This window comes from Alligator mississippiensis, chromosome 8 (assembly GCF_030867095.1).
Source record: "Alligator mississippiensis isolate rAllMis1 chromosome 8, rAllMis1, whole genome shotgun sequence".
Taxonomy (NCBI): domain Eukaryota; kingdom Metazoa; phylum Chordata; order Crocodylia; family Alligatoridae; genus Alligator; species Alligator mississippiensis.
Window position 1 is genome coordinate 1,397,223 of NC_081831.1, and position 20,700 is coordinate 1,417,922.

At 46.9% G+C, this 20,700-nt stretch overlaps 1 protein-coding gene across 7 annotated transcripts in view; it reads left to right on the forward strand.

Annotated features, from left to right (window-relative positions):
• RPTOR (regulatory associated protein of MTOR complex 1) overlaps window positions 1-20,700 on the forward strand; it is a 249,291-nt gene that overhangs the window by 145,428 nt on the left and 83,163 nt on the right. For all 7 annotated transcript variants that reach the window (XM_059731959.1, XM_059731963.1, XM_059731958.1 and 4 more), the window contains 3 exons: window positions 6,275-6,375; window positions 6,564-6,708; window positions 18,041-18,116. In XM_059731959.1, the coding sequence (XP_059587942.1) occupies window positions 6,275-6,375; window positions 6,564-6,708; window positions 18,041-18,116 (322 nt within the window). The remainder of the gene's footprint in view (window positions 1-6,274; window positions 6,376-6,563; window positions 6,709-18,040; window positions 18,117-20,700) is intronic.

Here is a 20,700-nt window from a genome sequence, read left to right on the forward strand (position 1 = left end):
TAAAACTTACCATCAGTCTTACCGAGGTTTCCAGCACTGTCACTGTGCAGGATGAGTGCCTGTCCTGGTAGGGTTTGTATTGTTTTTTTTAAAGCAAATGCATTTTAAAATCCAAAATGAAATGCATCCCCTACTAAGGAGCACTGTTTCCAGTGGCGCGCCTTTTAGCATCCAAAATGAAAGGCCGCCCTACTCCTCAAGAGCATAGATTTGATTATTCATGTTTTGGGAGCGGCTGCTGGGAGCAATGGTTGTTTCAGCCTGTCGTTCACAGCTAAGCCCACCAGAAGAAATGTACCCCCTGAGCATCTTCTGGGTGATAAAGAGACTGGAGTAGGAAACTCCTCCTAGCAGTCGTCCCACCTGCTTCCTGTGGTAGGAAATCCTGAACTCTGCACTGCTAGGAGTGTAGAAATGCTGCGCAGCGCTAGTGTTTTGGGGCACCTACACGCGATTCACAAGATAAACCGAGAGGTTTCAAATAGGAACCCGCGGGGTCACACGCATTCTGCCCTGTTCGCTCTTTCTCAGTTTGTGCGACAATTGCCTTGCTGGTTTTTGTAGTAAAAAAACCCAAGTGAAAGCGGAGCTGGCATTTTCTGTGGGGGCCTTTGGTACCTGCCCAAAAGATGTCACATTCTCAGTTGCTAATCCTGGGGCGCTAACGCAGTGATTATAGCTCAGTGTATTTAAATTGGTAGGATCGGGGCCTACGTTTCAGAGGTGTATCGGAGATGGGATACGACTGTGGTTGACAGGGGTTTTGCTAAACCAGTCACACAGTTGCTCACTTCCCATATACATGGTCCTTGGGAGCTCTAGCAAAATTTGTTGCTAACTATAAAAATGAAGAATAAGACTGCAAATATTATTGATATTCTTGACATCCAGAAATAAGAAGCTAAAACAGGTCCCTGGTTAGTGCACACAGACCTAATCATTCCATAATCAAAATCTCTTTACTCTTTGTGCTAAATCAAACACTGCAGTTCAGTTCAATTGTCATTATTTCAGTGGAAAATGAATGTTGAACTGTATAGTTCTTTAGGTTCAATATTTTTCAGATATTTGCATTTAGGATGTCTAAACTGTAATTTAGAAAGAAAAAACCCCTATCCCTTTTTGGAGGAGGAAGAACTCGGTTGTAGTTCAAGTGAAAAAGGACGTAATTACCAGAGATGCAAGCAGTGCCGGGTGGGGAGCCTTTAAGAAAGTTGTGCGAACAATGGAGATTAACAAAAGAATAAGCTCTAAAGAGCATCTTTGCGTGGTGTCTAATTGGTCCCTTCGGGGTTGGTCGCAACGATTCCCGTGCTGTAAGAGTAGGACTCTCCATAAAGAGATTTATGTGGAAAAGCAAAGCACTTGGCAATGTCGCTTTTAGCGGAAAAACGCCAAGGTTTCTCTCTCTGTCTATCTATTACACACCCAGAAGAAACGCTGTGACACATTTTAGTTTAACGGAGTAAAGCTGGACTGTTACCGCTCCATTCACACATCTCGTTGGGCGGGCTGCACATTTCCAGAGCGTGTGATCGTGGCTGATCTCTGTTCAGTCGCAGTCGAGCAGAGCTGTGCTGGCAGGGGGCCAGGTCGTGCTCGCTCTGAGCTGGGTTTGGGCGCTAAGAGAAGAGTTCAGAACCGACGCGACGCTGCTGATGAGAAGCGGAGTAGTGCCGAAAAGGGAGTTTAAGATGGAATTAGTCTGAAGCGATGGATGGATGGATGGATCCAGTAGGTCATGGAAGGCCAAAGAGCAGTCCAGAGCCACGTGTCTTTTAACAAGGGCTCCATCCTGAAGGGACTTTGGGTCCCAGCACATGTGGTTTGGGCTCATGTGGATCGCATCCCAAGTTTCTGTCTCCCGTGTTGAAAACGAGCAAGGACAACGCACGTTCTGTTTCATTTCCAGCTCTCAGACGCGCGGCGTGCTGTTGGTTCAGCTCTCGAATGGAGCGAGTTGGAGTATTCCTGAAGCCGAAAGTCTTATTATTTCTAACCAACCTCTGGTTAGAAATAATAAGAGTTTGTTTGCTGGCATGGGGAAGAGACCTGTCCCTTATGTCTCCTTCAGACATAAAACACACATCAAGATAATGCTGTTCTGCACATAGCCCGTTCCTACTGACTGGTATCCACAAGTGAACAGCTGCATCTGGCCTCCTGGAAAAGCTTTTCGATTAAAATCTGTATCTCTGCGGAGTGCAGAATAAGTCTGTTGTTCAATTTGTGTGCTGAGGTTGGCTACAGTAAGAGAGGGTTATTGTTATTTTCCTTCATTGAATAAGTTTGTGTTAGGCAGCTGCCCGCGGCGTATTCATTCTCAGATTCATAAATTTGGAGGCCAGAAGCAATCACTAGGTTATCTGTTCTGACCTCTTCTATATTTGAGGCCCCCTAAGTACCCCCATGTTGAGCTGAATAGCTTGTGCTTGGCTAAAAGCTTATTTCCTGTAGAGGGATCTTGACTTCATCTCAAACATCAAAAGATAAGGAAACCACGACCCCCCTTGTTAACGTGCATGTAACATTAATTGCTCTTGTTAGAAATAACGCAACTTGTAACTTGAACTTTTCTGGCAGTCTCTTCCCTTCGTTGAGTTTTTATATGTTTCTCTGGTAGCGTAAGGAGCATCGAGGGCTTGTTTTCTCTCTGTGAAGACGGCGATCAAGTCACTTCTTGCTCTTCGTACCAAGCTAAACAGATTGGGTCTGCCATTTCAGGGCAGTTTTTTCTGCCCTCTATTCATTTTTTGTTTCTTTTTCTTCTGCACAGCTGTCAAATTTTCAACAGTCCCGTTAAAAGGTAGACACTGGCCCTGGACACAGTATTTCAGTTTGGCTGACCAAAGCCATGTGCCGAGGCGAGATCACCTCCTTTCACTAGGAAACGAATATTCAGCATAGACCAAAGCGAGGGCTAAACTGAAAAATATCCCTTCAGCCCTGTATTTGGCTCAACAACTATGATAAAACTCCTATTCTGGCAGAAGAGACTTAAAAGACTGCGGACTGTATTAGACATTTCAGAGGCAGTACACACAGTACAGCTGCCGTAATCTCTTGTGAATCAGCTGTAAATTATTGGCCGCTTTGTCGACTGTTCAGCTGACCCCGGGCGACTCTTGTTTTGCTTTCTTGAAAGAGGGTCTCTGCGTGCGCAGATTCCAGCTCCGCATCGATTTCTTATAGCCCAGCGCTAACCTTTGAGAAGCTCGGCCTGTGCGGCTCCCCAAGCCTCCCGAGACGCAGGCGATGGAAGTAATAGATCACTGCTGGGAAAGCTGCCATCGTAGGAATTGATCAGTGTCACTTTTTTTTTCCTTTCAAAAAATGAAATAAAAGTGGAAATGGCACTTGTTGGCATTTGGAGTGTGACACCACGACCTCAGTAGACTCCCTCTGCGTACTGCTGACAAGATCTTCCTGTTTGTGCATGTGGCGGTCCACTTCCCATCCCAAACCTGGCGTTATGTGTGGATGCGAGCACTAACCACGGGAACTGAGGCCGCCAGCTAATAACTGCTGCTTATCGTCTCCCTTCACATAGTATTAGCCTTCTCCTGACACTTCACAAGAAAGAGATTTACTCTCTTCCAAGAATATTAAACACCGTGGACGGAAAATTCTTTTAATGGATGTTTTCCTTGGTAAGCAAATAGCAAGTGGATATGGGTGGAAACAGGGTGAGTAAGATGATTCAGGTGCTCGTACACCGCACCTTGCACCAGTCGGTGCTGTCTGAGTCTGGATTTGTATTTATTGGGGGCAGACAGACTCCTGAAAGACAGCAAAGTTCAAATACAGCCAAACTGGTGGTCAAGTGCAGCACCGTGGGTTGCGGTGCGGTTTTGTGTGCGACTGTACGATGCAGGCGTTTGGCAGCAGCCTGATGGCTTACTGGCTGAAAGATGGGCCTCAAGGTGACCTTTGCAGTTAGTCTGAGAATGTAAAACAGGAGACTTTTTTAGACAAAGTCTTGTTGCTCTGCAAATGCGATGTAAATGAAGAGTGCACGTCTCACAGATTCACAGAAGGTTTGCTCCTGGTTCTCTATCACGGTCAGGTCTTCGTAGGGCATGAGTATTAATCCTACGCATCCATCTTGCACCGCTGCTGGCTTCCAAGAAGATGGGCGCATTCCTGAGAAAGCCTTTGGTTGTAGGATCGGTCTTGGGTTGAATTAAGAAGCCACTGAATGGATGTAAATGTTTTACCTGGTTCCTTGATTACACTGATTAACTTTTCACCTAGATGCCATGTTGGCAGCAGGATGCTGTGGTGATTGAGATATGAAGACAGATGACCATCCTCCTATTCATTTGGGGCAGATTTTCAAAGAGCTTCACAAGCGAAAGAACTGCATATACTTGAAGGAAACTTCTGTCTCAGGCATGCACATACTCCCTGCAATGTACTAAAACAGTAGCCTGGCTTGAATAATGAGCATCTCCCTAGGTCTTACTTCTCCATGGACAGACAATGCCTTTCTAATTAGTGTACGGCAGCGGGGAGCGATAAAGTATGCCTGTTACCCTCGTAAACCTGTACCAGTCGGGGCTGCGTGTTCCAGCGCAGGGCACACTTACTTCTGATTGTCGCTGACTGCAGAGTTCAGCCTTCTGCGGGAATGGAGATCCATCCCGGTGCACAGTGAGCCGTGAGACGTTCCTACCCAGAGACTGCTTGGAGCATGAGCACAACGTTTGTGTTATTAATCATATCCATTATTGCATACACTTCAACAAAAGAATTAGGGAGTGGATAAAATGAAAGGAGACAAGCAGGTTTGATAGGAAATGGTGGAGGGTACCCCGCAGAACCTAGCACCTATCCCTTCCATGCTTTCCAAGATACCTTTTCTTCAGCTCAACTCATTGTTTCTTATCCTGGCTTGTGGCCCTTCATCAAAAATGCAGAGGACACAAGCAGATCCAGATGACATTGCTCTTTTGGTGGGAATGAAGTTTCCTTGTGATTGCATTGACCTCTACTTAAAATCATAGACAACGAGGGCTGGAAGTGACTTTAGGTGGTCACATCTAGTCCAACCCCCTGCTCCAAGCAGGACCAGCCCCAACTCCATCATCCCAGCCAAGGCTTTGTCTACCCGGGTCTTCAAAACCTCCAAGGGTGGAGAGTCCACCACTTGTCTTTGGTAACCTGTTCCAGTGCTTTACTACCCTTCTCATGAGAAAGTTCTTCCTAATCTCCAACCTCAACCTCCCTTGCTGCAACTGGAGCCCATTGCTCCTTGTCCTGTCACCTGCCACCACTGAGACCAGTCCAGCTGCATCCTCTTTGCAGCCCCCCTTCAGATAGTTGAAGGTTGCTATTAAATCACTTGTTTAGTGATAGCATTTCATATTTATTCTATCACTTTCATAGAGACAGAAGAGAAACTCACAGGATGGTGATTTTTGGGATCATCCTTTCTTTGAAAACCTGAACTGTTTTGCTTTTCATCCACTCTTCCAGTGCCTCCCCAGGTACCAGGAGCTGTAGGAGTTTCTACCAGTACAGCTGTGCCAGTGAGGGGCCTGAAGTGGTGTGATTCCTGACTGACATTGCTGTGCTAGCAGAAGCTCCTAGTACACCCAGTAATATTGGTAGAGCTGGACTTTTACCAGTATAGCGCATTTTGCTTGATGGTGGTGGCTCGACTCTAGCAGTATGAAGCACCGCTTTTCCACTGAAGATGCATCCACACTGACAGTGCTTTGCCAGTAGTGTATACCAGTATTCCTGCCCTGAGGAGATGCTCCTAGAGTAGGCATGGCTTTGAGTTTTCCAAATACTAAGTGGACCTGCAAGTCTGTTAGCTGTCTCTCTCACTGTTCTTGCACACGTGGCCCCCAGACTATCTGATCGGCATATTTTGATTTATACAGCACACTGGTGTCTGCTCTTGAGCCATCATTTTACTTTTCACCCTATTATTTTTCTGGTTGAATAAGTTCAGTCTCAGCCATTTGAGCCCTCAGTCAGTTTAAGTCCCTGGAAGACAGAACGCAGCCAGCTGGGGGAAGGAGCCCAGAATAAAATGCGGGGAAACTAACAGGTGGAGGAAGATGTCCACGTTCCAGCGGACATTGTGCAGAGTCCACTTGTTTCAAGAGCAAATACCAGGACGCTTCCAAGGTGGTAAAGTGACCAAACACCTTCTGTTAAGAAAATAAAAGCTACATTATGGTGTCTCTTGTGGCCCTTGGAATGGGCTTCATGTTACACATATATTTAATGGTGCCATATGTAATGAAAGTGTCTCTTCTAGGATTCCTGGAAGACTGAATGACAGGAGAACTCCCCTGGGAGAACTGAATTGGATCTTCACAGCGATCACAGACACCATTGCATGGAACGTCCTGCCCAGAGGTAGGACCGTCTGGCAGTTAAGCCATGTTTCGTTAGAGACCAGTGCAGCCTTCTCAGAACAAAGAGGGCAGGGGAGCAAGGGGGATGTAGTTTCCTGTAATCCCTCTAATTGTTGTGGTGCGAGTATGAAGTGAAAGCCAAAAGCATAGCATGATGTCTTGACTGATCATTGCGTTGTCTTCCTGCAGATCTCTTCCAGAAGCTCTTCAGGCAGGACCTGCTGGTAGCAAGCTTATTCCGCAACTTCCTGTTGGCAGAAAGGATCATGAGGTCTTACAACTGTACCCCGGTCAGCAGCCCACGTCTACCTCCCACCTACATGCATGCAATGTGGTAAGTCCCTTCTGGGGGTTAACTCTTGCCTAGAGGTCTCACCCTGATTTCAGGAGCTGCAGGCAGGCAAGGTTGTTACCACCTGACTCTCTACAGCCTAATCAGGATGGAAGGCACATGGCAGCTTAGTACCCGTCTCCAAATATATTTCTCCTCTATGTGTGTGGTAGCATATTAATACAATCCAGATGTCATTCCATAATGCAGAAATCTCATTTCGGCCTCGCAGTATTTCAGTCCAAATAGAAAAACAGTGGGGCGTCAGCTACCCTTGTTTTCCCAATGCAAAGCTCATCCCCACTAGCTGTACTGGGGAGAACTGGCATGGCTGGGGTTAAGAAAAGAATTCTTTTAACTTTTACAATGGAAAGGAAAGAGAGATGAGATTTGCCACAGAGTTCATTTCCCGTCACCCTGCTTCTTTATAGATGATTAATGGAAATGCAAATGACATAGTTATTATGGAAAGCTTCTTAAATGCATTCCTGACTAACAAACAAATGCTCGGTGAATACAAAAAACCCTCCTTGTGATTCTTAGTCTGGTTTAATTAAGGCTAGAATAGTACAAAGCTTGGCTAAGTAATACCTGATAGGGTCAAGCTAGCACAGTTCCTGTAAGAGAAAAAGGATGCCTCTGTATTCTGCTGAAAAGCTAATAAAGGTAGAGAGAAAGGTAATGGAGGGGGCTTAATTTGCCTGGATTTTGAAAAAGCTTTTGAAAAGGTTCCTCTACAAGACTGTGGAGAAAAATGAAGTTAGAGAAAGGTGCAAAATCATGTCATGGAGAAGCTGGTGGAGGCAGCAGTAAGCAGAAGTCGTGCTGCATGACTTTCTAAGGAATGCAGCGAGGTTAATAGTGAAGTGTCCTGGGGTACAGTGCTGGGACTGTGATTTAATACATTCATTAATCATTTTGGAGCAGGAGGTAGACAGTGATTAGATTAGAAGGTTACTGATAATACAAAGTTGTTCCCATTAATAAAAGCATAGTGAGATTATAAGAAATTTCAGATGGATTGAAAAACATTGAGAAGCTGGGTGGCCTGGGTACATAGCCCAAAGCTGCTTGTGCGTGCTTTGAAATGGTAGGAACTTTGAAGAAAAAAGATTATAGCCATTGTACGTATGTGCTGGAACAGGAGGTAAGATGTCTGCATTGCAGGGGCAGAAGATGTGGCAGACTACACTAAGTAAACTCTCCCCCAGGTAGTGGTGTCCGGTTGTGGCATTGTCTGAAGGACAGAGAGAACCTGGAAGCCTCCTGAGAAGGACAGTGCATATGGCAGATGGGCAGAAATTACACACAGTTAAATAATCTAGAGACTTTGCACCATGCTTATCACTAGGGCGTCTGGGCACCTGTAGAACAGGTCGTCTATAACTTGCTTACTGCGGCAGGCAGCGTCGCTCTGCTTTGCGCCTGCTACCTCCCAAAGCAGGGGCAGCCTGACTGTGTTGGGGCAGAGCTCTCCCTGGGCTAGGGAACTCTGCCGAGAAGCACTGCCAATCATGCCCCCCTGCAGCACCTTGCTAGAGCAGCTGCCTTGCTTCTGGTTCAGGGGGAGCAGCATGGTCCTGCCGGGGGTTGTTCTTCCACGTTCTCTCTTGCGCACTGCACTTTGCATATAAGCATGCTGTCATGGGACTGTCTGTGCTGGTGCATGCAGTGGGTATTTCCTTTGAGGACTCAGTGTTACACAAAAAACAAATCACAAGGCTCCATTTGCTGGCAGAAGTGCAGCCGGTTTTATTGACCTGTACAGCACCAACACACGAACACACCTGACAGCTGTTAGCCCTGGATGCTGGTGGTAAGGCGTAGGCACAACTCACGATTGCTGGTGTCCCCTAAGCCTAATGCTTGTTTCCGAGATTTCCAAGCTTCCTCTTCCACATGAAGTAAGCATTTGTGGTACATCAGGCATTTACATAACAAATCTCAGCACCTCTGCCGCGTCCTCAGACATTGTGCCATCAACAGGTGCATTTCTAGACTCCCTGGCACTGCCCTTATCACTCTGCTGTCTGGCCTGTTTCTTTGCAGGCATCCTAGTGGTGCGGGGTCAGCCTTTGGTGAGGCCTGCTTTGATTCATGCTCTTAGCAAAGCCCTTGTATGAGTTGTGTAATGCATTGATCAGTGCTTATATTAGTCAATGAGGACAACACTTGCTGTGTCTTCTGGCTTCAAACAGGCGGTGTGGTTTTTCAGGCGGTTCTGGTGCAGGCTCTGCCACTGACCCCTTCCATTTCTGCATGTTTCTTGTCTGTGATGTGGGCAGGGTGCTCAGACCTCCTTTCGGGAAGTGCTTTGGGGAGGGCTGAGAAGTGCGGTGTGAAGACAACGGGTGGCATCAGTGCTGTTGGTGATAATACTTAGGAGTCAGCTCATGCAGAGTTTCCTTGGGAAAACTTGCCTGTCGGTCTGCTTCTGCTGACTCCCAAATGGCAGCAGCTCAGAGACAGAGACATGAAGAGGCAGCCCCTTGACATGTCTTTTCAATAGTCTTCAAAAAACATGACTTTAAAATGTGCCAGGTCACTTGTCAGCTCCAGTTGCTCTGAGAGAGTCTAGTTTAGTGTCACTTAAAAAGTGGTCCATTTCCAGCATTTTTTATCCTTGGATCTGCTAATGTGTTACAGCTTTAGACCTCTCAAGCCACCTGTGAAGTAAGGAAGGCCCTGTGTGTTTTTACAGATGGAGTAAACTGAGGTGGGCTCAGAGGTAAAATGATATTATATCCCCTGGCGGGTCGGTTGTGAGGCATGGCTAAAACATGAAAACTCAACAGTCCCGGCCCCAGTCAGGTGCTCCAAGCCGTTGGGCAGTCCTCCCTCCTCGGGGCTTGTGCAGGGCCTGTCGTGCCCATGTGGAGTCTCTTGTATTGTCCCCTGTTCTTACTTGTTGCAAGAGCAGATTATTGCCCCTGCGAGACGTGTGACCCAGGCAGGGCATGGAGGCAGGAGCCAGCACCCGGGAGGGCCTCAGGAGCACACACAGGATCGGTCTCGTCTGCATGGGTGAGTGACTGAGGCCTGGCAGATGGCAAATCTACACTGCCTGCCTTCCCGTTGAGAACTCTTCACAGAGTTTGCACCTGGCAAATCAGAGATCGAATGCCTGTGAGCTTGTTTACTGGCTGGTTGTCATCCACAGCCATTTGATCTGCGGGAGGCCAGCAAGAAAACCCCCAGGCTCTGCTATAATATGTAAATGGATAATGAGCGCCGACACTTAGCCCTACAGTACATCAATCTCTGCTCCTCAAGGGCCTGACTTAAAGCACTGAAGGTTTTCTGCTTCCCCTTTCCCAACAAGCACCTCTCGTAAAGCTGGTTTCCCTCCTGTTTTGTTGTTAGGTGAGAGCGGGGGGGTCAGGTCTGCCCGCTCTTTCTGCACCTCCATGCTATTGTGGGTAGGGATAGTGGATCTCTACCTCCACTTGTGTTTCATGCTGTCCCGCCGAGGTGCTGTGCGATGTTTAGCTCCCCGGGTCTTTCAGAACAGATATTGTGGGTCCATTCGCATCTTCTGCTCCCCTTTCTTCTAGATGCAGATGCCCCTGCCTACTCCACATCTTTCTTCTCACAGCGGTTGTAGGGTTTGGGCCCGCTCCTTCCCTGCCACAGACACAAGTTGGCCCGCGTGTCCCGCTAGAAGGTTCAGTGGAGTAGCAAGCCCTCCTCTGGGGCTTTGGGACAAGGCTTAAGTGGGGAGGGTACTGACTGGGATGCACTGATGCTCAGCTGGTACTTGGAAACCTAAATGATCCTGGGTAGAGAAGATTGCTTTTCTGCACAGGATCATGCTGATCACTAGACCTGGGGGCTTGAATTTGCCTCCTTGGTCAGACTGGCGTGGACGGTGTGTGGGTTTTTGTTTTCCTCTGTGGCATGGAGCACAGTCCTCTTCCCTGACCCTCCTGAATACACACTAGCCAGCTGCGTCCCTGTCGCTGCGGTGGCTGGGCATTGGCAGTACCCCGTCTCCCCTGCTTTTACCTATAGGACATTAAAGGCTTGTTTTGGGTACTGTGCCATGGAGTTGTGCGTAAGGATTTGAAGCAATGATCTGGAGGGTTCACTGGGTTAGCAGGGGACTGGAGGCCTATTAAATCCCTTTGCTGTACTCAGTTCTGCTTGCTGAAATCTTTCCTGATCTAATGCTGACAACTCTGTAAGAGTGCATTGTAATTTACCTTGCATTTCAGGAACGATGAAACATGATTGAGCAGTCTCGTCTCAGTGACACCGGAGAAGTATGAAATAGCAATAAAACGTAAAACCCAATCAAGCTAAAGTTTCCTTCTGTTTATTTGTAGTGCACAGGGATTCACCACATACACAAGCAAACTGTCAAATAGGCCCTTACTTTAGACTGCACGAGTAATACCCAGCCACTGAACTCTTCCTTTTCTCCACACCCTTCCCTTGCAGCACGTAGTCTCTTCTTAGCTGCTGAGGCTGTTCTCGTGGACCGTGTTCCTCACAGAAGGGAAGGAAAGGCGAGTGATTTACAGATCATAGTGATAAACACTGAGTGGATTCCCAGCTTCGTACGCGCTGTGCTCTCCTCCCCCTGCCTGTGCCCTTCTGGGAACTGCTGGTCAATTGTGCAGCAAAGCAGCCCTGCAGCACAGCGTGCAGCTCTCCTCCATAACTGGGAACATCCTTACAGTCAGGCTAGAGGAGGCAAGAGCATCTCCTGCTTCTCACAATGCTGCCAGATGCTGGCTTTCACGTGAGCGGGCTCCAAAAACTGGAGTTCACTGCTCAAGTGTGCGTGTGTGAGCGCGTGTGTGTTCTCTCCCCCCCCAGTTTGCTTTATGGAGCTGGGCGCCGGAGCCTCGTTAGTTCTGTTGCTGTTTCCTGGCTGATAGAAATCCATAAAGCAGTTGACAGAAGACTGTGGCAGTGCGCTGTTCAGCTGTGAGTGCACCAGAGGGATGCGCATATGCTGTGAAATGTTTTTTCCACTTGACTTGAGCATCACTTTATCTCATGAATAATTATGGCAGTCCCTTTCGAGAAGTTAAATGCAGACCATTTTGTCCTGTATCTTCTTATGTTTTCCTTTGTGCTTCTGCCTCCTGACTTTCCCTAGGAAGACCACAGCCAGTCAAAATGTTTTTAACACTATGGATTCCTATTTGAAATCTCTGGGTTTGCGCATCTAACTGTGCTAACATTGCATGGCACCCCGCAGCACCCTTGGAAGGCACACTAGACTCTGCTCGTGCTTTATATCACACGAGGGTCCTGCATAGGTTAACCCACTGCTGGAGTCATCCCTGGTCCAGCAGTGGCACTGGAGGTGACTATATATAGGAGTGTCCATCTCTTCTGTCTTAGTCACCTGTGCATTTGGTAGCCATGACTAATGACGTCAACCTTCTCACCGACCTGTTCAGTAGATCCTGACTTTCTGTTCTTAAAATCACCTCCTCCATCCAGAAGATCAAGCAAAAGAGCAAATTTGGATCTGCGGCCAGTTTTGATCTGCAAGTCGGCCAGCATTAAGCTCTATTGACAGGGGACTGAATAGGGTTGTCAGGAGACCCAGCTTCTGGGTGGTCATCATAGAGGACAGTTGGGTAGTCCTCTATTGATACAAAACTGTCTTACGTCCTCTATTCTTCTCTTGAAGAGAAAAGGCGTTGGGTTTTGTATCAAGGCAGAACTTACTATATTATATTTCTTCTCTTGAAGAAAAATAGAAGACATAAAGGCGTTGGGTTTTGTATCAATAGAGGCCAGAGTAGCAGAAAACTGAGATGTCCTCTCTGATGGCCACCCTATTCTGCTCCCATCTCTGCCAGCCACTGACCTCTTGTGTGACCGTATGCTCATCTGCCCACCTCCCTGTGCTGCTCTTCACTTCTCCCACCGTTTGTCGTGTCAGGTTTGAATGAGGACGCGCAGCGCCTAGTGCAACAGGCCTGGGTTCCTCTGGGGGCTGCCGTCATACAAGTCGTAAAAACATACATTGAGCATCTCTCCACTTCAACATCTACACGCATGTTGTCTTTGGTACGCAGGACAGGAGAGACCTGCTGTCTTGTCTGTACTACAGTCTTGATGGCAATGGACTGTGGTCAGTAGTGAGCTGTGATCACCAGCCTTGGAAAGGCAGCAGTGTATTTAGACGCATTTCTTAGTGTTGCTAGGGCCTATATTAAAAGCCAGGCATGCTAATTTTGCTGTGACAGAGCTATGATTTATTCATAATAAAGAGAAATATTGCTCCAGTAAATATACCAAGCACAGAATCCTAGCTGAGAAGGAAACTCCACTATAACATCCCAATTACAGGGGAGGAAACACTTGAACCTTTGAACATTATTGGGGGATGTTGCAGAAAATCCCAGGAGTCTGCTGTGAGGTTTTATCTCACGTAACTCAGCAATAGCTGCCGAAAAACAAACCCGGCAATAACTTGTTTGACAGAGCTGATACAGATTGGAGGGTGTTAACATGGTGTTGGACACACAACATGCAATCGGAGACGCTGGTCTCAATGCCTCCGGAGTCCAGATGGCTGCAGCTCCGGGTCTTTTAGCAATCCCCCAGCAAATCAACTCCAGTGTCCAAACGGAGGATACTTGCTTTGCGGTAGGACGCAGTCTTAATACCAGCTGTTTCCACAGCAGGAGGCCGAGAGAGACATCAGTAATTCTTTCCCAAAAAATGAGATGTGAGGATTAGAAAGCATCAGACAGTCTGACTGAGCCCAGAAAATTAAAGTTAAATATAATAAGGTCTGCCTTCATGATCTGCCAACTAGTACAGCACATGTGGGTGAAGAAGTGCTGAACTGAGTCTCTGTAATTGTGTTTCATTTGTGGTGTTCAAGTATTACTGTAGGCTTCCAACATGGAGCACTTGGTACCTTCGCATAATAAAATGGTCTTTAAGCAAAGCTGGAAGCTCTCTGCCTCCCGCTCGTGTTTAACAGCCAGAACTTGGCAGCACCTGGGGGACACAAGCTGAAGGCAGTTAGTAGTGATCAGGATACATTTTTTAAAAGTTGATTATGTTCCCGGTGTAATGAAATTGGTGTTGGGGTGAAGAGGGGGAGAGATGGAGTGCTGAGCGCGTCGGAGGAACGCGTTTCTTTGAAAGGTCAAACAAAACTGGAGCTAAAATATAAAGCAAGACTCCGTGAGCACTGCCCTCAAGGGGGAGAGGGTGAATGACAGAGTTCAAGGCAGTCCTTCCCCCGTATAATTTTTAATGTTGGGTCACAGGGAAGTCATGCTTTTGCCCTTCCAGTTTTGGTGTAGGTCCTTAAGGACTTGTATTCCTTCAGAGAAATGGATTGTATTTTCCAGTTGCCATTGTGGGCATCTTGTTGGTTTGATGGATCAGTGCAGGTGGAGGATTGCTTTCCTTCTGCGTTGCTTGCTTCATTCCACTGCTCGTGCCATAAACGCACAAGCACCTTCCTGTCTTGCACAGCTTTCGGCCGAGTCCATCTTTAGGCTCGAGAGAGGCGTTAAAATGCACCTTTTTTTCCAAACTGCTGGGCGAGCAACAGGACTGGGCATGTCCTTAATGTCTGAACCTGTGAGGATCTCCATGCATCTCCTAGAGATGGTTGGAAATGTGCCATCTGGGTCCACAGAAATAGCAGCCGGGTCAAGCAACCACTGAAAATCATGGTCCAAGCGTGTGAAGGCGACTTCTCAGTTTTGCCCTCACATCCAAAGCGTGTTTGTTTTCTTGAGAGATGTGCAAGTACCACCCACGCCGAGTACGTGAACGCTAAACCTTGGGTTTCCAGCAAGGTTGGCACAGGTGAGTTACTTCTAAGTAACCCATTTCCCAGCCTAGTGGGGCTGCCCTTGGAAAACCTCGTGTTCCTGTCCCCGTTCCTGGGATACCTGTGTCCTTGGGGGCACCCCATTGAGGTCTCTGTCGGTAGCTGGCCCTTCCTTGGGGCAGGGAGGAGCGGGGAAGATCCTAGTCTACTCAGGATTTCACTCCTAGACCGAAGCGTTCTCCAAGTCGGCAGAGCAGGCTGGCCCAGCAGCTCTCATCGGCCAAGTATTGCATGTCCAGAACAAAAGCGTTGCAGAGAGAGGGGCAGTAAACCCCCTCTCGCCTGCCTGTCTTCCACCTGGAGACCTGGCGGGTCCTCTCTCCGAGCCTGGCTCAAGTCACCATCCATCTCATCCTTGTGAGGTTTTGTTCAAGAGCGAGTTATCACCTCCCAGGTTTGCACTGTTATTTCCTACACTTGCCCATATCTGTCTATACACTTTTTCCCAAGGGTGGCAGGTGAAACTTCAGATGGCTACCTGCTTATCACGGCATTGGGGACTTGCGTTGAATTACCTCTTCTTTGCATTGGTTTCTTCAGGAGCTAATTCTTGTTCAGGTGCTGAGCCACGAATACGATCCCTTGCCAGCCCGTAAAGATATATGACTATCCCTGGACCCCCCCCCAATGCTTTTTTAGTACCAGTATATATTTTACCAGTCCAGTAGGTTAATATTTGGCATCTGGTCTGCTAAAGAAAGATGCAAATAACTTCCAGGTGTTTTTCTGGCAGTTTGGAGTATTATGGCATTGGCTTCAGTCTAAACAGCCTTGCTTCTGGCTTTTTAAAGATAAAGCAGACATTGTTTGGGGGGTTTGGGACATTGTAAGTAGTTGAATTGAGCGGGGCCTATGAAACAATTCATGTTAATCGTTAGCTCTCCAGACTGCTGTGGGCAGTCATATTAAAATTTGATATTGGTGATTACATTTTTCAGAAAGATTGGATAATATTGGCTGATGTGGCTGCATTGATTTTTAATGATCTGTTTTTAGAAGACTAAAAAGAGATTTGGCTTTAATCTGCTGAAATCTCTTTTTGAGCGCCCTTTAGTTCTTCCTGATAACAGTTTTTAAGCCCCCAAGACCTGACCTTGCAGGCTGCTCTGAATGTTTTTATTGAGGTATTAATGCTCCTTACCTGAAATGACTTTGAGGAGCTCAGCATCTTAGGGCTGTGCCTCTGCAGTGTAATGACCTACACACTATCCTTTGCAAGCACCAAAAATAAGACTTGAGTCGCTTCCCATTCTGCCCCTACATAATAAAACAGTTTAACAGTGCTCACCTCTGCGCATTGGCATCTGCTAGTAACGGAGAGCCTCTTTTAGGAGGCCTCCCTCCACCCTTCCAGCCCCTCACTGTTAGAAATATTCACCCTTTTTCTCCAAGTCAAAGTATCTTTATATATTATAATTGCAATAATTGATTCTGCTTCTGCCTCAACCAGGAATAAATATCTCCCTCAACAGCTCTGTATAACCGTTGTGCCTGCAGCCCGGGCATTTATTGAGCATGCGGGAACCATTTATCGCCTGTGCTTTGAACTAGGTTTGATTATCTCCTGATTACTTCTTAATTATATTGGCAGCCTATAGTCGAGTGGGAGGTGACTGCCAGTGGAGCAGAGGGGCAGGCCGGGGGCAAATGAAACAAACTGCCTGTTTTGGGTCAGGGAAATAAATGTCTCTTCTTCACCTGAAGTTTGGACATTTTGCTCAGTCATTGTATGTGGCTAATGGACTGGATCCTGCTCTTCCCGTAGCCTTTCTGCTTGATAGTAAAGGAAACGGGTAACTAAAATCCAGCGTATTGATGATCATCGATAGGCCTGTGCCTGCAAGTGGTCCTCCATGGAGAAGAATGGCATAGCTTATTGATATTGAAACAGTGCGGCCATGAACCATGGAGGAGTGAATGCGTGTGCAGAGTAAATTAGTTCCTGTATTAGAAACCCTCCGGGAGTTCAGTGGTGCAGGATGCGCAAGTTCGCTGCTAATTAAGAACGACCTGAAATGAATGTGTATGGGGGCAGGGCTGGAGAGGTCGGCAGTCAGATGGTGAGGCTGTCTGCCCAAATTCCAGCAGGAAAGTCCTATTTTCTAATGGCACTTTGGGGGCACAAGTCCATTAAAATGGAGTTCAGCTCCAGAGTGAGACACTTCTGAAGACGTTGCCCAAGAAGAAGAACAGCCCGTGAGACACTATCTCATTTTCTTCTACTTCCCCACCTGTCTGCGTGCATGCACGTGTTGTCTTCTGTCTTAGATTGTAAGCTCTGTGCTTGTACAGGGCCTGACACATGAGTGCGGCAGTAATTCAGATGATAAACAATGGCAGATTTCCACAATCATGTCACAGCAGAAAACTCAAGAATAAGCAGACATCTTTAAACCATTTTCTTGCATATTCTCGTGGCTCACTGGCTATGGTGAGCATGGTGTCATCATGGTGACCCAGCATTGGGTCACCTGATTAGCGGAGAACAAATCTGTATGACCCTGTTAGCCGTGTAAAACCTCAGTTTGGAGTAGGATTAAGGTAGGTCAGGCCACACTTGAAGGGTGCAGCTTGCGACAGAATAATACAGTTACAGTCTAGATTGCCGAAGCAAAGCCTCACCGGGGACTTATCAGGATATCCACCAGTTGGAGACCCAATTAACAAGACTAATTCTTGGTGTAAGACATTGGTCTGACTAACATAGAGCAAGCTAATCTTCAGAAGCATGTACTCCTCACCTCCGAGGTGGCTGCTTTAGACTGATAGGCAGAAAGTCTAAAAAAGACTGAGGCATGCCCCAGTGCTGGATATTAATGACAGTAATGAGAATCTGTTAATGAGAACAGTGAAGTGCACTGTAGAAGGTGGCCATGACAGCTGAAATGAGAACCAGCCCAGACTCCTTTGCTAGTTAAGTAGATTGTTAATATCAGTACTTCATAAAGAGTGTGTATCTGCTGGACTGTGCAAGTACCAAGGGCCGGTTGTATCGTGTAATACAGGGGAACAAGGTTCTAGGACTGTGCGGACGCCAGCGGGATTTCCATGTTCTTACCTTGCAAATTGGGCTAGAAATATGCTGTCAACTGCAGGTCTGATACAGCAGGGGAGTTGAAATTCAGGATCCTTTTGCTACCGCCCTGCAGCCAATCTGCGATTGAGTTGTTATTCTAATACGTAAAATTCACCCATTATGCCATGTCCCACATGTACAAAAAGACTCAGCATCACGTAGCATTTGCCTGCCTGCTGGCTAGCTGAGGGGATTTGGTCTGCGTCCAGAGGAAGTACGAACAGCGAGATTTTGTATGATGTGCATGATGGTCCCAGGGCCAGCACTGCTTTCAAACCTACTGAACTAAACAGAACTAAAGAGCTATGAGGTATTGATTGAGCCAGGCTGGCAACACAGGTTGGTCCATCCCCTTGCATAAGCAGCAGTTCAAACATCTTGTGTTGCATGCTGTCATCTCCTAATGACCCCCTCTCTCTCACTTCTTTCTTCAGGCAAGCTTGGGATCTCGCAGTTGATATTTGCCTTTCCCAGTTACCAACCATTATAGAGGAAGGAACTGCATTCAGGGTAAGTGATTGAAGACACTGAAATACGCTGTGTCCGATTTACGCAGGTGACTTTCCTTTCACCTTGAGTTCTTTCCGTCTTTCACGGACATATGAGGTTTATGAGCAAGACAGTATACGCAGATGCGGACATCTGTGCTTGTACAGGCACATGCATAGGTGTGTGGTGTGTTCTAGCTGGATATGCTGTAAAACTTGATCTAACCGAGATGTCCTCATTAAACAGAGGAAAGGGTTTCTGTCAAATGCCATTCAGCAAGGTTTTAAAAGTCAGAGAAGAAATTTTTGCCAGCAGAAAACGTGTAGGTCCTAGACCTGCTTTCAAAAATGTTCGAAAACTCAGTGAGGTGTCTGCAAATAAAGATGGAGTAGATTTGTAGTCATACATTTGGGGGTTTTCAGTGCATTTCCTTAACACTGGTAGCTTACTCACAGTGGTCATGTTAGCACGAGTCCTTTTATTTGCTGCAGCTCTTGGCTTATCTTGAGCCGTAGAGCGGTAGAATTTTTAACGTACTATTTGTCCTGAATTTCTTTAGATGGGATAGATTTTGCTTGCTATTTCTTTGACATCTCTTGGATGGAAAGCTTTAAATAATAGCTATTGGAAAGATTCAGTAGCCTGTTTGGTCATAATATTCTGACAGATTCTAGGTTGAACTCCATTAAAGTCACTTGAGGAAATTAAATATGGACTTCCTATGTAGAATGACTTCGGCTTCTGGCTTGGCTGTAAATACAGCAGTTTTCAGATTCAAGAAAATAATATACTCTGAGAGAAGGAAAAAGCAGGCTCTCCCTGCAAAGATGGCCATATTTGGTTGATCTTAACCCCAGTTTGTTTTCTTATTGGACCCTCCCTTTCCTCCTTTTTTGGAAAATGATGTAGGTTTTCCATGCTCTTATTTTCAGTTACCTTTCCCATTCCTTTACTGTGTCTGATCCAGTACGCAAAATAGTTCTGCTTATTTTCCCTATGTACTCCTAGGTTCATAATGCGTAGGTGGTTGATTGAAACATTTAGTTTTGATTAGTGATAAATTGATGTCACCTGTATTTAAAAGCAGCATCCAAGAAATTCGCCTGTACCCTGCATCTACTCTGGGTCTCCCAGCATGTCATTTTGGCATCAGTCTCCCTTGGTTGAAAACTCAGTGGGAGCAGCGGTATCTCCTGTGCCTCCTGCGCATAGAAGGATGATCTTACCGGCGTCCTTTTGGCTAGGCCCAAGAGGGACAAGGCTGGGTTCAAGAAGAGCAGAGAAGTGGAGACTGCTGGAGCTCAGAAAACAGAAAGAGGCTTCACTGCGAGTTGAAGTATTGCAGACAGAGCGAGAAGGCCTAGCGGTCCATCTCATTTTCCAGGGCTAGGATCCTAATGTCAGTTTATAGGAAAAGCCATATAACTGCCTAGCAAACTCCCTGTCTCGGTAGTTATAGCAGAATCTGATCTTGTTGCTGCAAATTCATCCAGATACATTATGGTGACTGGCTGAATGCCCGGTATAAATTTATGAGGGCAGAGTACTGCATCTGAGTTTGCTAGACTCCTTCTGTGATCGAGCCAGTTCTGAGGGAGTAACTCCAATAACAATATAGGCATTTCTGTGCACTTTTAAACCAGTTATTCCCACACACACGGAATGGCCGTTAAAATTGAGACAAACAAGGAAAAAAACAACCCTCCTATGTCTTGCCTATGGCAGGATGCTTGACTTTCTATACAGCTCGTTTTCCCAGACTCCAGAGCACAGCGTCAAAATCTGTATAGCCTGGCTCTACGATAGGTGACTGCAGATGAGTGAGGGTCAGCCCAGTGCATGGAATAAAACTGGTATCTGTCTCCACCTCTTGCCAAACTGGTTGTGAGGTTTAAGGTGTGTGTGTGCATGTGGAAGGGGGTGGGTGGTTAAGGGGTACGTTTGTGGGGTAGGTGCATGTTTGAACGGTTGCCAGGACTTGGTCCTTCCATTGTACTTGGCAGCACGTTTGTCAGGATTGCCCCCGGGGTCAGGTTTTGTGTGTCCGGCTTTGCATAAAAGACTGGGTTGAGTGACAGAGAAAAGGTGGGTCTGAGAGATACAAGCCTCTGGGGCAAGAGTGTGGCCTTGAGTCTATACCTGAACTTCGGTGCCAGCCTCCTGCACACAAGCAGAATGCAACCAGGTTTAGAATAAAGCATCTGCATTTTGCATGAGTTGTCGAGCTGCATTTTCTCAGGAGGTTGAGAGCTTGGCCTCCGGTTCTGCCCGAATGACCAAGTACAGCGCAAACACCTTTACCCCGAGAGTGGCTTTCAGCCCCCTGTTCTCTCCATGGTCTGTATTTTAAAGGAGAAATGCATGCAATTACCCCTTTCCTGGCCTGCGTCAGAACTGCAGCTCAGCTCTGTCCGTGCACGTGTGTGTGTATGCGTATGTGTGTATGTGTATCCCTGTGTCTGTCTGGGGTCTCTGCTGAGTACGAGCTGCCAGCTGGGCCATATTGTAGCAAGCAGCGTTCTGGTTCCTGGGGTGAGAAGAGAGAAATATCCAAGAAAGCAGCAGACTTGGCACTTCCAACCCAATCCGGATGACCAGAAGTGCA